Source organism: Colletotrichum acutatum (assembly GCF_030867785.1).
Source record: "Colletotrichum acutatum strain CBS 112980 chromosome Unknown BDZ83scaffold_28, whole genome shotgun sequence".
NCBI classification, from domain to species: Eukaryota; Fungi; Ascomycota; class Sordariomycetes; order Glomerellales; family Glomerellaceae; genus Colletotrichum; species Colletotrichum acutatum.
Window position 1 is genome coordinate 218,082 of NW_026849022.1, and position 14,012 is coordinate 232,093.

Below are 14,012 nucleotides of genomic sequence, written 5' to 3' on the forward strand. Positions count from 1 at the left end.
GCAATGTTTGCTGCGGCCTGGATCTCTCGAGGAATTAATTAAACAGCTCGTAGGAAGCACGATGACGCCAGAGTCGAGAGCGAGTGCGGGGACCAGGGCTGGCTAGCTCCAAATTGGCCCGTTGTCCGTCTTCCGTTCGGGGGTGGGAATTTGCGAAAGAGAGATGCGATTTGTGTATCAGCAAGGCGAAAGCCGAGCAGCAGGCGTGTGAGTGAGAGATAGTTTGCCCTTCTAGGTGCTGGATAGAAGGGACGGCGGATCCTCAAGTGGATTGAGACGAAATAGAGCCTGACTGACGTAGTGATTACTCAGTTAAAGACGAGATTGCCGAGGAAATGTCAAGGCGAGGAGACAGAGAGTAATTGGCGACAGATGAGGCTCCTGGAACCGGGACAGAATTGGAGCCGGGAAATATATGTAGTCCCGCAGACGGTTGGTTTGACTCTTGGAATAGTGTTCAATGGCTCTTCTCTTGTTGAATGAATGGAGCCCGATCGAGTGTGACTCTTTCCGTTGCCGTCCTTACTTGTCACTCCCTTGCAAGTTGATGTATGGATGTTTTTTATTTTTTCTCCCCTTGTCTTCCCTCTTGTAAATTTTTCAACCCGGTACCCAGACAAGCCGCAAAGACGCAAGGTACCTCGGATTGACGCAAGGACAGGCAGGGCCGTGGGCTCGCCGAAAGCGGAGATGTTGTGGTGCGGACGGACCTCCAGCCTATGAGATGGATCAAGCGCCGCCGATTCGTCCGTCGTCTCAACTCTGCCGATGACAGCAGCGAGAATACCACCCAAACCGTACGGGTACGGGTGCTGTAAGGTAGCTTGTAATTGTGTATGGTTACAGGTGTACCGAGTAGTAACGATGACCCGATACCAGACACCCTGATGAACCCTCTCGTGCTCAGAAGGGTATGGCGTGAGGGTCTTGATCTGCTTGTGTCCGAACGAAGCGGTGGGAAGCAAGGGCAGCAAAGCTGGGAATGGGCTCTCTGGCCTCTTGCTGGCTAGCCGCTGCTTCTGTATGAGGACTGGCGGGTTGGCTCTTGCGTGTGAGACCGGAGAATAAAATGTCGTTCTTTGTAGTCTGTGTGTAATGTGTATGCAGCCGTGTCTTTTTTCGTATCCCAAGCTAATTTGGCATGGAATTCATTTGGAAAATGTCTTCTTGCGCAATATCTTTTGTATTCCCTTCCGTCCCCCCGTCTTCGCTTCTTGTCTAGCCGCTGGTCGGTTTTTTTCTTCTTCTTAAATTCTTCACCGACTTATTGACGTGGCTGAGAAAACGGGTTCGCTAGCGAAGAAAAAAAAATTGCCCTTTCTTTTCAGATCGAGATTCTAGATCGAGGTCCGAGGTTTATATCGCCGTTGCCTTCTCGTAGTCACGGGGATTATGGTGTCAAAGAAGCCAGGCTTCAGTATATGTACTCTGTACCTCACAGTGGAGAGAATTGCAGGCCTGCAATGGACGGGGGAAGCCTGTCTAATTCCTTCTCTGCGGGCGGCTCACTCGTACCCAGAAGGGTAACCCGGGACCCTTGTCGTCGACGACTGTGTGAGAAGTTGAGAAGTCAGAAAAGCTCGTTGCGTGCGTGGACACGGGTGGGTACCAAGTACGCAGTTTGTGGTCAGGACAGACTACTTAGCGAGACGAGGGGGATGTGCGGACCAGGGCAAAGCCGCAAAAGACCAAGCAGGGCTTTTAATAGTGCAAATATGGGGAAGTCCAAAGAGAAGCAGAGGTTGATGCACGATGCTGCCGAGAGAGAAGTCTGGGGATGAAGCCAATGTTCCCTAGTACTTGCCTTACCTGCCTTGTCTACCTGACCTCGGTGCCTACCTGCCTGCATTGCCTTGTACCTAAGGGTGCATCGCAAGGTAAGGTAGGCACTTTCCTTCGTACTTTCCTTTACGTACATTCATTCCTTCCTCCTCGACGTTCTCGGGCTTGTAATTATGTAAGGTATTACACGTGCAATCCCCTACGTGAGTACCTACCTACCAAAGTACGGCCCCTGGGTACTCCGTACCTAAGGTACACTTTCCCAAACAGCAGCGGTGAACAGTGAATGGTGAATTCGTGGCTGCAATTACGAATCTACCGGATACCTTCCTTGGAGTGCTTGGGTGTGTTTGGGTGGTGGCCAAGCATCCACCATTACATGATGGAAACTAGAATGCCAGAATGCCAGGTACAGATGCAAGAAGGGCATCCAATACCTGCCGGAGTGCACTCCTAGACGCACCATCACAAGATCACTGGACCATACGAACCTTTCTGAGACGATCGGCAAGGGGACTGGGCGGCCCTTGTGTTCTGTTCTGCACCTCTGCATGGAGTACCTACACTAGGTACGGTGCATACCTGCTGGACACAGGATGACAAGATCCAAACCCCAAGGTTTGCAAACTGCAAGCTACCTGCTTCGCCTATGAGAAGCCGAGGACAAGGTGCGAGCGATGTGAGGTGTGACCAGGCGACTGGCCATGCGAGGGCTAACAAGAGCCAGGTCTGATGCGAACGAAGGGGGCTCAGTTATCGTCGAGCCACGACGATGCATCATTTTCGCCATTCTGTCATCAGCTCACCCCATCGGTCCCGGTACCTCTTTCATGCCGCCCTGGGCCTTGACTCTTGAGCCCCTGATCATATGCCGAAGCCCTCTTTTAAGCATCATACCTATTCTGTTGCGTCCGTCTGTACTCGATATACACTGCGGTACCAAACTTGCATCATAACGACACCTTGTTAGCTAAGAGGTTCAAAATGGCATCAACGTTCAACCAACCATTCCGCCTTATGTAAGGAATCGCTCCAGGGAACAAGCAAGAAACATTGCTCGTGGACCTACAAAGTATACCTCGTAGGCTCATGCAGCGGCCGCTCGAAACCTCTACGGCCTCGGTGCGGGCTGCCTCAGACACGCAATGTACCGGTCCACGTCAGATCGAGCCAAGAGGTACATCACACGCCGCGCCGTCCAAAGTCCTTGGACGAAAGAAACAAGCACTTGATGCGCGTGGGGAACGGAAGTTCCTGCGGGAACAGAAAAAAAGCGGGAAGAAGGATACAGAGCCGCCACTGAAAGAAGAACATCAGAAAGGGACACCGCTGAAACCGAGACTCTTTCTTCTGAACCAGTGAAGTGATCACGATCTGATGGTTTCTGGGCCCCATACGCATGAACACTACGACTCTACAATTCCAAAGGGCTGCTGCCGTCTCGGGGACAGCCAGTCGGCTCGCTCTGCTGTATGCAACGTGCCTCGCTGCGTACCCCGTTCTATGGAGAGCTCCAACTGCATGACCAGCAAAACAAGACACTCCGTCATGACGAGGGTCCAGGTACCTTGCAGCGGCAACAAACTCACAGATAGGTACGCCAATTTGGTGGGTGCCCGTCTACGAATACTGATCAGTAGGTGTACGTGGACTGTATTCACTAACAACGTACAAGACCATAGTCAACGTGTTTCTGGTACGGCACTTCTTAGCCAGCTTCTACATCGGGGATGGCTAATGAGGTATTTCCTCGTCTTGCCTTTCTACTCGCATCTGCACCGCCATCGTGTTTGTTTCTCCCGTTCCCTGATTTTGGAAAACTGGACACGTCTCCGGTGAGTCCAGACTACCAGACTGAGATTAGTGAGCAAATGCCACAGCTGTCTCTCAGCAAAGAACAAACATGATGCAATGCAGCACGGGGGCAGACTCGAGAGGCCGCCGCAATGCAATCCCCGGTTTTCTCACTTTCGGCACGTCCCCTTTGATCAGCAGATGTTGCAATTTTCCTCAAAGGGCACAACATATTGGGGAACAACAGACGACGGAGAGACTGGTGACCGAAACAACTTTCGTTCTCTCTGTCAGCGACCCGCTACGGCTCGAGTTGAAGTCTGGCAAATCGTTCGAGTCGGATCGGGTGGGCCATTCCCAGTTCCCACGAGGTTGCTACGCACGCAGTAAGTGCAGCCGAGACTCAGACGTCTGCTGTCTGCTAGCTGTGGGCTTTGTGCGACTGCGACGGAGGAGCCTCCAAAGCCTACCTCCCCCCCGGCCCCGGTATTTCGTGATTCATACGACGTTTTCACATCACCTCATCCACAGCCCTGAGCACGTTTCCCCACGAATGGGCCGTGAGAAAGGCGAGTAAAAAAGCCACAACCGGGTTACCAAGAGGCCGTACAGAGTTCGAAACAAACTCCACTGAAAGGCGCAACTGTGACTTTGAGGGAGGGAACTAAGGCACCACAGTATCCGTAGGCTTCTAACCAACATTCCCGAAAGCCCCACGTCCCGTTGCGAGAGGCTCGAAGGTTCAGAGACTTCAACGACTGCGCGACTCAAGGAGTCAGTCATCGTGAGCCGGCTTGACTCTCGGCGGAGCACCGGTACCCATTTCCGCAGGAAACCACCTCACATAATAACAATGAGCACAATTTAGCTCCTAGGGGTAGAGCGGCTGAATAGCAAAGAGGTGCCCCGAGTCCCCTGGAGGCGTCATGCTCCCGAACGGCGCTGCGAGCTTGAGGCGGTCCGGTGCATTGTACCTTGGGTTTGGGTATGGGTTGATGGCGTCGTCCGTCCCACCCGCTCCCTTTCTTTCATGTCCTACAAGCCTGCGACCCATGGAGTCATGCCCGTGGACCTGTGGAACCTCTCCGGCCAGCCGCGGCGCCGCCCGCCGCAAAACAACATGCTCCGGTTTTTTTTTCCCCCTCCCTTTTCACTCGCTTCACCTCCACAGACTCACCGAGTACGAAGGATATTACCTATCATCCCTTCCCGGTAACAACAACAGAACACAATGACAAAGACGGACTCGACGCAGAGGGAAGACGATCAGAAATTGTGGAAATGGGCAGAAATTTCAGGATTCCAGAGATTCCAGACCTCAGCGCCTCGCAACCACCCCTGGCACATCAGAAACGACTCGAGAAAAACTTAATCCCCATGAGAAATAATTTAGTGGGCAAACTGCAAGGACGACACAGCCCGGAGCCCCATTGACAGAATATCCACTCGTTTCCCTTCGTCCCGGCTCCGTTCTCTGCAAGGGCTTCCGTCCAGCAGTCTCTTCACTGTTCAGAGTCACACACACACACGCACACTTGTATGTGTATACCGGTGGTGGGCCTTTTCTCCATCCCGGCCTTGCCTTGCCTTGTTAGTCAAGTCTAGGTCGGATCCAACTGTCCAAGGTGAGCCGCCAACCGCCTACCACAGCGTCTGCTTCATCCACGTTGAGACGTTGGGAACTTGACATGAACGACGTCCCTTCCCGTCCGTCGCAGAACACGTGTTTTCATCACGTTTGGTCAGAGGAAGACAGAGTTCTATTTTTTTTTACTTTTCGTTTCTTTCTCAACTTCACCGTAACGCTGTATCGATGCAACATTTCTGTCTGCTTTCCCTTGCTTCTTTGCGGGGATCCCAGGCCCATCGGGCATCGGAGAGGGCAGCCGACGGAAAATTTTCATCTGCATTCTCCCCCATTCCTCCCAAGATGCCAAGCTACTGGCCAGTTCTGTGTCTTCGTAACTGGAGTGAGTTTGATACTACACAGGAGTTATGGGGCAAGAGACATGGTTGAGCAGCTAGCGCTGGCTATAGCCTATAGGCATGCTGGTACTCTCTATGTCTTGTCAAACTATCTACTTGTCAAACTATCTATCCATACATCGTAAGTTTCCTCATGCCATCTGTCACGGCGCAGGAGGGTCCCATCCAGAGGGTAATAGTAATACTCGGCCTCAACCTTGAGAGAACAAATCAACTACTCTGGTTTCGATGGGACACCGGAGGACTAGGCCCTCAATGTATCCGAAGGTATGCAACGTAGAAAGTCACCGGAAAGCCCACATCAATCGTAACTATTCCCCGCCCTGGAAACGGCATCCGTCAAAGCCGTCGTGCATCGTCTGCATTAACACAAGCAAACTAATGAACAGTGCTGGATGAACGATCGACACTCTGTCTACATGGTATCCAGAACAGGTACCTTTTAGTCCGTCGGTACTATGGTGGCTATTATGTCAATGGCCTAGTGTACCCTACGCTGGCCGCCATAGGCTTAAGCATCTCTCTACCCCCAGTCCCCAGTCCAAATGGCCGCTATATGGCGATCCCCCAGTCTACTACTAGATCCGAGGGGGCCCTTAACACAACGTTCTTCGTGGTGGCCGAGCTAGAGGATGGTGACTGCGACACATGGAAACGGTGAAGGTTGTCCCGTAGCATGTACGGATAGGTCACATCACATTCGTAAGTTCGAAACGGCCGGAACCAGATACGCTGATCGATTGTTTTTGCGTCTCCTGTGCTGCTAACGGTCGGTGGTAGGAACCCTGATCACATCAGGAATGCGGGGTGTGATGTGATGTGAGCTGTTTGAGCACCAACTGCCGCTTGCTGCGAATACTTACAATATAGTAGTGTTTTCATCTTGCCTAATGGCACGCCATCGCAACTGACCATCTCGTCACATTTGTTCGAAAGAATGCCGACTAGTTTCGAAAGTAGGCGTCAGATGCAGGTGCTAAGGTCTCATCATGAATCGCAGTCGGCTTGACTGGCGTGGCTTCCAACCGTTGGTCGAGGTCTGCTCACATCACGTCTGATATCATATCTTGGTGTGAAGAGTTTCCGCGGGGACCTGTCGGAGTCAGTGAATAGGCGGCTGCTGTGGTCGTAAGGCAACCCGCAAGCACAATGCAACTGGCAACTCATTGTGCTCTCAACCGACGGGAGATACTTGCCAATCTCAGCAGAGGACGCATACGTAGCAAGAGCCGCGACATGAACGATTGAGGTGACAAGATACGCAAGCGCACAAGATTTCAACCTCATCCACTGAGACTGTTGCATTCCCGACCCTTTGGCTATCTCTGGGCAGGTTCCTGTCATGGTCTAGAACTATCAAGGTGGCTGGCACTTTGTACAGCTACCCCAAAAAAGGCTCGTTTGCGTGTCGACCTGTGATTTGAACTTCACATTCGTCTGCAAAGGGAACTTAACCGGGGGCTTCGAGAGAGAGTTTCTATTGCATGCCTGTCACGGCATCGAAAAATCTGCGTGCGTCCCCGGTAGGCGTAGCCATGCTGCAACTCAATCAATCTGCCTTTTTCTGCTCCGCGTGGGGGGCTTGATCTTTTTTCTCCTTTTGCCATAGCATCCGAAGTCCGACTAGAGTTTTGCTACTGATTGATAGATAGATTGATTGATGATTGATTAGATTGTTCTATATCCCACCAGCTTGGCATCGGAGGGTCACTTTTGACCCAACTCCCGAGATTTACGGCGAAACGGAGCAATGCAATCCCAGTCCGAGGGATCACAGATATTCTGCCTATTGCGTACGGGCAGGCAAGAAAAACAAACGCCACTTTTCCTCGCAACGGCGTGCGTGTACGTCTCGTTCGGCATGCCTCTTTGGTGTCTAGACCCTGACTTCCACGGATACGGGCGGCAGTCTCTCAATATGCACGCCATCAAGCTCGCAAGTTTCAACCCCACGCTCGCGACCCCTCCTCTGCGAGCTTCGTCACTGACGGGAGACGGCAGACGACATGACGAACCATGGGCATTCTAGATTCTCTCGAGCTGTTCCCCTGGTCTTTTCTTCATCACTTTCTAGGTTATCTTCCGCTAATCTGCCATCTGCAAAGCGCCCGCCCATCAAGGTGAGCCGAACAGCCGCGGCTTCATGAGTACCCCTTGAGCCCCTCGTCGCTCACCCTGATGGGTGGTGAACTCGGTGGCCTAAAACACCGAGCCAAAGTGGAAAATCGGTTCCCGATAGCTTGGAATTTCACGCCAGCTACGAAAAAAAAAATCAAACTTCTCTTGCGTTTAGAGCTTGCCATTGGTCGTCGTACGCGTTGCTGATGGTTACCTTAGGTCAGGGTCCTCGCTTACAAGCTGAAAGGAACCGTTGAAGGCTGAAGCTGAACCTAAAGCCAAAATCGACGAAAATTTCTGCTTCAGCTCTCTCCCAATCCAAACAACCAGCGAGAGCTCAACGAAAACTCTTTTACCTCTCTGGGCCAGATACACCAATCGCTTCCACATCTCATCCCACGCATCCATTGACCACCCAGGCACACCGGGCAGGGTCGGATACTTTCGGGATTGTCAACCAGAGAATACCCCACGGACTGGTGGGGTTTGTCAACCCTCATTGACAGGAACCCAAAGCACTTTGGACGCCATCCCGACGACCACGACGAGACAGGGGTGGTGAGCTCTTATGCAAGATAACGCCATTTGAGCCTCTGAGAGGTTCGCGAACCGCACTCGCGTCTGCCTGTCTCGTCTCAGGGAGAAACCACCCCCCTCCCCCGGTTCAAGTCTTTTAGCCCAAAGTCCAGAACATCGCGTAAATGAGGACCTGAGAGGAGTTGGAGGGGCGCGCGGCCGTATTGTACGCAAAAGTCGAGAAGTCGCAAACCAACGAGAGACAATAGAACCATGCTTTCCGATTATCGGACATCCTCAACATGGCTACGGGAAGCTCTCATTAGCCTCTTCGCACTTTGTCTCCCCTTTTTCCACGCCCGAAGCTTTTCCACATGAGGCTCAAGAGGCTAGAGCTATCCCGTCTGCGGGTACTGGGGCCGAACCGGCCTCGGAATGTCTTCGGACCAACGTAAAAACAGACGACAATGGACGGGCATCGTGGGCCACACTGGCACACTGGGCACACGCGTGGGCGCGAAAGACGATCTCTGGTTCGCACAATGGGGAGAACCATCGACCACACGCCAACGGAGGGCTCTGGTGAGTCTTATCTATGGAGCATTCTATGCAGGCGGGCGGGAGCGGAGGCTTGCGGAGGATAGTGTGCGGACGAACCCAACCGCAAGAAGCTCGTCGCATCCAAAAGTCGAAAATGCCCCCCCTGTCCTCGCATGGGATGATCTTCCAACCCGCTAACCCTTTTTATCACTTTCCGGGGTCCATCCATATCGTGGGGACCCTGATTGTTCATAGCTTTGACAGTAGCTTTTTCGCGCTGACATCGAGACATGGCAAACTCTGCGTGTCAGGGTGACAGGATGGGAGAGCGGTCTTCTTTCTCTCCTGCCTGCATGGCCTTGCCCTTGCCGGCTGCAGGCCTGCGGGCGCCCGTCCGCCTCCACGCTTCCGCGCATCGGACGGATATCTTGCCCCATCCGCCGGGGCCTTTTTTCACTCGGATACGGTGACGATGTATCCGTCCCGATCAGCTGTTGAATCCGCTGCCTAGGGTATCCGTATTCCAATCTCTCACAGTGGTTCGCATCGGATGCTGAACGGCACATGATGATGATGTGGTTTTGGTGGGTTTCTGATTTTCTGTATTATTATGTCCATTACTATTGTACTATGGTCATGAATTAAGCCCTCCAATTGAGCCCTCCTCGTTATTATGTCCCCTTCCCAATTAGTTGGTTCCATTTTGTTCATGAAGTTCTTGTCCGTTTTCCTTCCTCATTATGTCCAATTAATTCCCTTTGTCCAAAGATCGTTTTCACCCTCATGAATTGGTTGCCATTTCGTTATCCAAAAAATATATACGATGAAGTTGAAAAGTCCGAACTGTGGAGCAGATGCTTGCCCCCCTGATTTGTGTTGACTGTGTAGGTAGGCTTCTTATGCGGTGTTGTAGTACATGTCAATCTCCTTGATCTTGAAGATGGCATCGGTGGCAGGGGGGCCGGCGCTCCAGCCCTTGTCGCCGTTGGCCCAGTTGTTGAAGACCCAGGGACCGGCCTGCGAGGGCACGCTCTGGGTGGTCTGCCAGGTCTGGATACCGTCGACGAAGAAGCGGACGACGCCGGGCATCCAGTCGATGCGGTACTCGTGCTCCGTGGTGGTCGGGTTCGTGGGCGGGAGGACGGAGAGCCAGGACTTCAGGGAGGTCTTGCTCGTGGCCTGGTTCGCGAACCAGACCTGGCGCTTGCCGGCGTTGCTCTGGGAGTTTGCGTCGGAGAGCCACTCAATGTCCGTCTCTTGGTTGTCGTTCTTGTAGAAGAAGATACCTGTTGATGCTGTGTTAGTCTCGAAGAGTGTTGATGATCGGAATATCTGTGAGGAACTTACCATTGCAGACACCAGCAGGCTCGGAGAAGACGGCGACGGTCCGGACGGAGGCGTACTTGATGTTTTGTGCCACGGTGACGACCTCGCCGGACTTGTAGGGCTTTGCCTTCTGGCCGCCGTCGACCTTGAGGTTGAGGTAGCCGCCGTTGATGTAGGCGTTCTGTGTGACGAAGACGTGCGTGTTGCTGACGGGGTAGCCGCTCACGCGCAGGCCATCGGGCACCTTGGCGCCGTTGGCGAGCTTGCTAAAGTCCCAGTACAGCCTGTTGGAGAAGGACATGTTGCCGACGCTGAAGATGTTCTTGACGGCCGTGATCTTTGTCGAGCGCTGGGGCATCGGGGCAGGAGCCGCGGAGGCGCAGACGGCCAGGAGGGCTGTCACGATGAGGGAAGCGCGGCGAGCCATTTTTTGTGGTTTGTCGTTGTCGATTAGATATTAGAGACCGGTTGTGAGGATAGAATTGGAGAACCTTAGTGAAAAGGTCTTGTTGGTCTTGTTGATGAGGAGGATGTTTGTTGTGTGAGAGAGTTGAGGCTGTCTGGTCTATCCAAAAACTTCATCATGGCATCCGGGACAAGACGTTTACTTATACCAGTCTGGATTTTGATGTTTCCTCTGTCTTTCTTCCCTTTGCGAGAATAACATCTTGCTCTGTCTCCCGTTGTTTTGCCCATATGCACTGCCGTTCTACACGCAGAACGGCATGCACCCCGCGTGGAGGACCTACCGAGAAAGCCACGCTCGACGCTTGTCAAAGCCGCCGGTCTACGCCGCGACGGCCGTAGGGGCCAGATTCTCACAAGCGCTCCGCGGAAGTGGCTTTCGGTGGCTTGATGGGGCTCTTTGGATGGGTTGGGTTCCCGGTTCGCCGGAAGAGGGCTGGTATAGATGTGATGGGCGGAGGGACTAACAGGATCTTCTCTTCACTCGCTCTCTTTACCGCGCCATGTTGATCGATAGCTAGGCGCATAGTGATGAAGATGAAATGCTCCTGGTTATGAGTCTTGGTTCACTTGAACGTGAGGTTCATAGAGCATTGGTGGAGTTAAGAGGAGCGTGATAGATAGTTGTAGAATCTAGAAACTCTCCTCGCATAACTGCAACGGCTTCGTTGAAGTTTGCGATGACATGGACGATAGGAACATCCGTAAACGCCTACCATAGTATTATTGAGCCTCTCTCCAGTATATTCCAAGCGCTTGGTAAGGTTATGGGGCAAGGTTGTCCAGGCCTCTGGGCTAAGCGGGACGTGGCGTCGCGTGTCTTTTGCATGCGGCTCACGGCAATTGAGATCCGTGCCTCTGCTCTAGGCGGCAGCGGCCGATGCGGGTGCGACCTGAGCTTTGGGACGGAAATCCGATCCTTGCTGAACTACTACAGTCTACAGAGAACGACGGCGGGGTCGAGTCCTGGGATGGCGTTCTGTTTTTTTTTCGCCTTTGGGTGGTGTTGTTGATTTTGGTGGCGACCAAAAACACAGCCAGCTTCGGAGTCGACAAGAAGCCAAGGCCACCTAGAGGTCAGGTCCATGACATATAGGTTAGCGTTGAGCTAAAGAGCTTAAAGAGCTAAAGAGCTAAAGAACCCAAGGGGGGTTAAACTTGTTCGTACCCCGTTTTTTTCTGTCTTCGGCCGGGATCTGTATAGGCATAGTACGTGTGTCTTGGCTGCTGGCGAGCTACTCGAGCGACCTTTTCTGAATCCGGTACCTTGGGCCACCGAATGCGGCTTTGCGAGCATCGCACGTCGTCAGCATCGTGAGGGGTTCAAAGAGAACGACCATGGCGGTTGAGAGAGGGGAGGGGGGCCTTTACGAGGAACAAACGGGAGATGTCTCTGCCCACATGCCGTTGAGACATTCTCACTTTGATCTCTTCTCATGCCCACCGCCTTCTTCCCCCCCTCGGAGAGATCTCACCGTGGTCGTTGAGACATTGGCACAAAAGACTGAGGGCAGTGTTCCTGGCTTGACAATGGAGGGCTCTGGGCCACATCGTCAGTCAACGCACATCCCGACGTCGAGCGCCTCTGGGCACTCTGGACCCTGCAGAAATTGATTGTCCTTCCCACTGAGACACATTGGGGTTCTTCTCCTCCCGCTCTCGCCGGTGCGGCTTGAGCCCAGGTCCCCCTCCCTCCTTCGTTATTACATCATATCGAGGCGCAAGGAGGCTTTCCGACTAAAGGTACTACGTACTAGCCCGCGGGACTGTCAACCCATTTTCTTTCCCTTCCGGATCTGCCACTGGGAAAATTTGTCCATGTGGGAGGAGGGAGATCTGCCGACGGACGGGCTAGGAGGAGAGATCCAGACTCGGGTAGTGTAATAGGGTAGTGGAAAAGGTGTATTTTGCACTGGTTTATACCCATCATGGAATATGCCGTTTGCTTGTTTTGTTATTCTCTCCGATCTACGCTAGTCGACTCTGCAAAGCGAATGCTCCACCGGAACGTTATGACGAAATGCTTTCTCAACTGACTTAACGTGGTAGTCGGCTTAACTTGCAGTTGTCGCCCGTCGCTTAGAGTAGAGCGCACACTAAGGAAGAGATTTCATCCTGTTCCCGGCCGAATGGTAAATAGACGTGCTGGGCTAACGGCACTACATCTCTTGACTACATGGGACGGCTCTGATCCTAACATCGGCCAGTTCGAAGTTTACTGCACAACCCGTCACTATCACAGATATTCTCTTTAGGATCGCCCATATCGATAATTGAAAACAACGTAAACAAGTGGATGCGGCAGTTGGTCGGTAGATCCAGGCTCAACGTAGTCACTTGTAGCGTTCCGTCCATTCAAAGTAGCAAAGTAGCTCCGTGACATGGCCCCGCCCGTCCGGCCGGCCCCCGGAGAAGGGCAGGGTTCCAGGATCATCGTCCATCCTGTATCCGTACATCCCCCGTCCACCCCTGTTGAACAATCTCCTTCCACCCTCATATCCCAAGCTCCAACCAAATCTTTGCGAACCAACAACTACCCAAACTCAAGAGCACAGACTTCACCGAGCTCGGTGGATTAGCAGATCTCAGGCCTGAGTCACAAGTACAGCGAGCCCTCCGACATCGCTCTCGTTCATTGAAGCATCGCTGCGCCGGTCACCTGCAGATCACGAGTGCGATATCGGGATGCCTTCTTCTCTAAAGTCTAGAGTCACGAGTCGGAGAGCTTGGAGAAACCGTTGTGTAACTGTGAGGTAAAAAGTATACTTGCATGGATACAGGAAGGAGCAAAGACTGGTAACAACGGAAATCGTTTCTCGGCACCGAGGTGCACATGGCCGCCCGCCCACTCCTCTCCTCCCCGATGGTTACACAGCATCGTGGAGACCCTCTCACACCTCTTCCTCTTTGCGGAGTACCCAAGCGTGCCAAGGGGACTTGAACACAAGCTCCTCGAAGCCACGGCAATGGCAAGTGGGTGACAAAATAGTATGTTGGCCAACAAGACTGTAATCTTCATTCCACTGCTTATCATTCCTATACCTAGCTGTCTTTTTTGTTTCTCTTTTTTTCTTTCTTTATCATCTCTATTATTTCTACTATTTTCACTTTTTATGTATCCATCAGAATGCTCTTTAAAAGAAGAATAGAAATAGGAATAATCATAAGAGAGCTAGGTATGGTATCTATAGAGCGACAATCGATCTTGTCACCCACTTGCATGGTTCGTCGTGGTGGAGTTTTGACTTCTGCGCTATCCTCTGCTCGATGGCCTGCCTGCGGTGATGGAACTCGTGGGGGGCCACGGGGGCTATCGGTGTTCTTGTCGGGTTAAACTTTCACGGCGCATGCGCAGCGCAACGATGGATTCCCGGCCGGCGGTGATGAATTTATTAGACGTACACGTGTAGAGATACGAAGTGAGCCTGATAGAGGGGGACATGTAGAGAGTGAGGTTGACAGAGAGAACTGGGCGGGCAACCGTG

General features: G+C 52.6%; 4 protein-coding genes across 4 annotated transcripts; all 4 read right to left on the bottom strand.

Moving 5' to 3' along the window:
• Positions 1-903: 903 nt before the first annotated feature.
• On the bottom strand, positions 904-2,572 carry BDZ83DRAFT_650017 (uncharacterized protein; the record flags this gene model as incomplete). Its single annotated transcript, XM_060510338.1, has 5 exons — positions 904-1,086; positions 1,516-1,550; positions 1,840-1,859; positions 2,274-2,342; positions 2,421-2,572. The coding sequence occupies 5 exons, from the start codon at positions 2,570-2,572 to the stop codon at positions 904-906; spliced, it is 459 nt and encodes a 152-aa protein (XP_060366991.1).
• A 5,777-nt stretch (positions 2,573-8,349) lies between these two features.
• On the bottom strand, positions 8,350-9,467 carry BDZ83DRAFT_232127 (uncharacterized protein). The gene is made up of 2 exons (XM_060501814.1): positions 8,945-9,467; positions 8,350-8,778 (listed from the first exon to the last, which is right to left on the bottom strand). Exons 1-2 carry the CDS (start codon positions 9,300-9,302, stop codon positions 8,519-8,521), a joined length of 618 nt encoding a protein of 205 aa, XP_060366992.1. The 5' UTR covers positions 9,303-9,467; the 3' UTR covers positions 8,350-8,518.
• A 166-nt stretch (positions 9,468-9,633) lies between these two features.
• BDZ83DRAFT_750440 (concanavalin A-like lectin/glucanase domain-containing protein) lies at positions 9,634-10,489 on the bottom strand (the record flags this gene model as incomplete). Its single annotated transcript, XM_060513914.1, has 2 exons — positions 9,634-10,022; positions 10,084-10,489. The coding sequence occupies 2 exons, from the start codon at positions 10,487-10,489 to the stop codon at positions 9,634-9,636; spliced, it is 795 nt and encodes a 264-aa protein (XP_060366993.1).
• A 2,641-nt stretch (positions 10,490-13,130) lies between these two features.
• Positions 13,131-13,709, bottom strand: BDZ83DRAFT_231519 (uncharacterized protein). The gene has a single exon (XM_060501813.1). The coding sequence runs from the start codon at positions 13,559-13,561 to the stop codon at positions 13,238-13,240; it is 324 nt and encodes a 107-aa protein (XP_060366994.1). The 5' UTR covers positions 13,562-13,709; the 3' UTR covers positions 13,131-13,237.
• Positions 13,710-14,012: the final 303 nt, after the last annotated feature.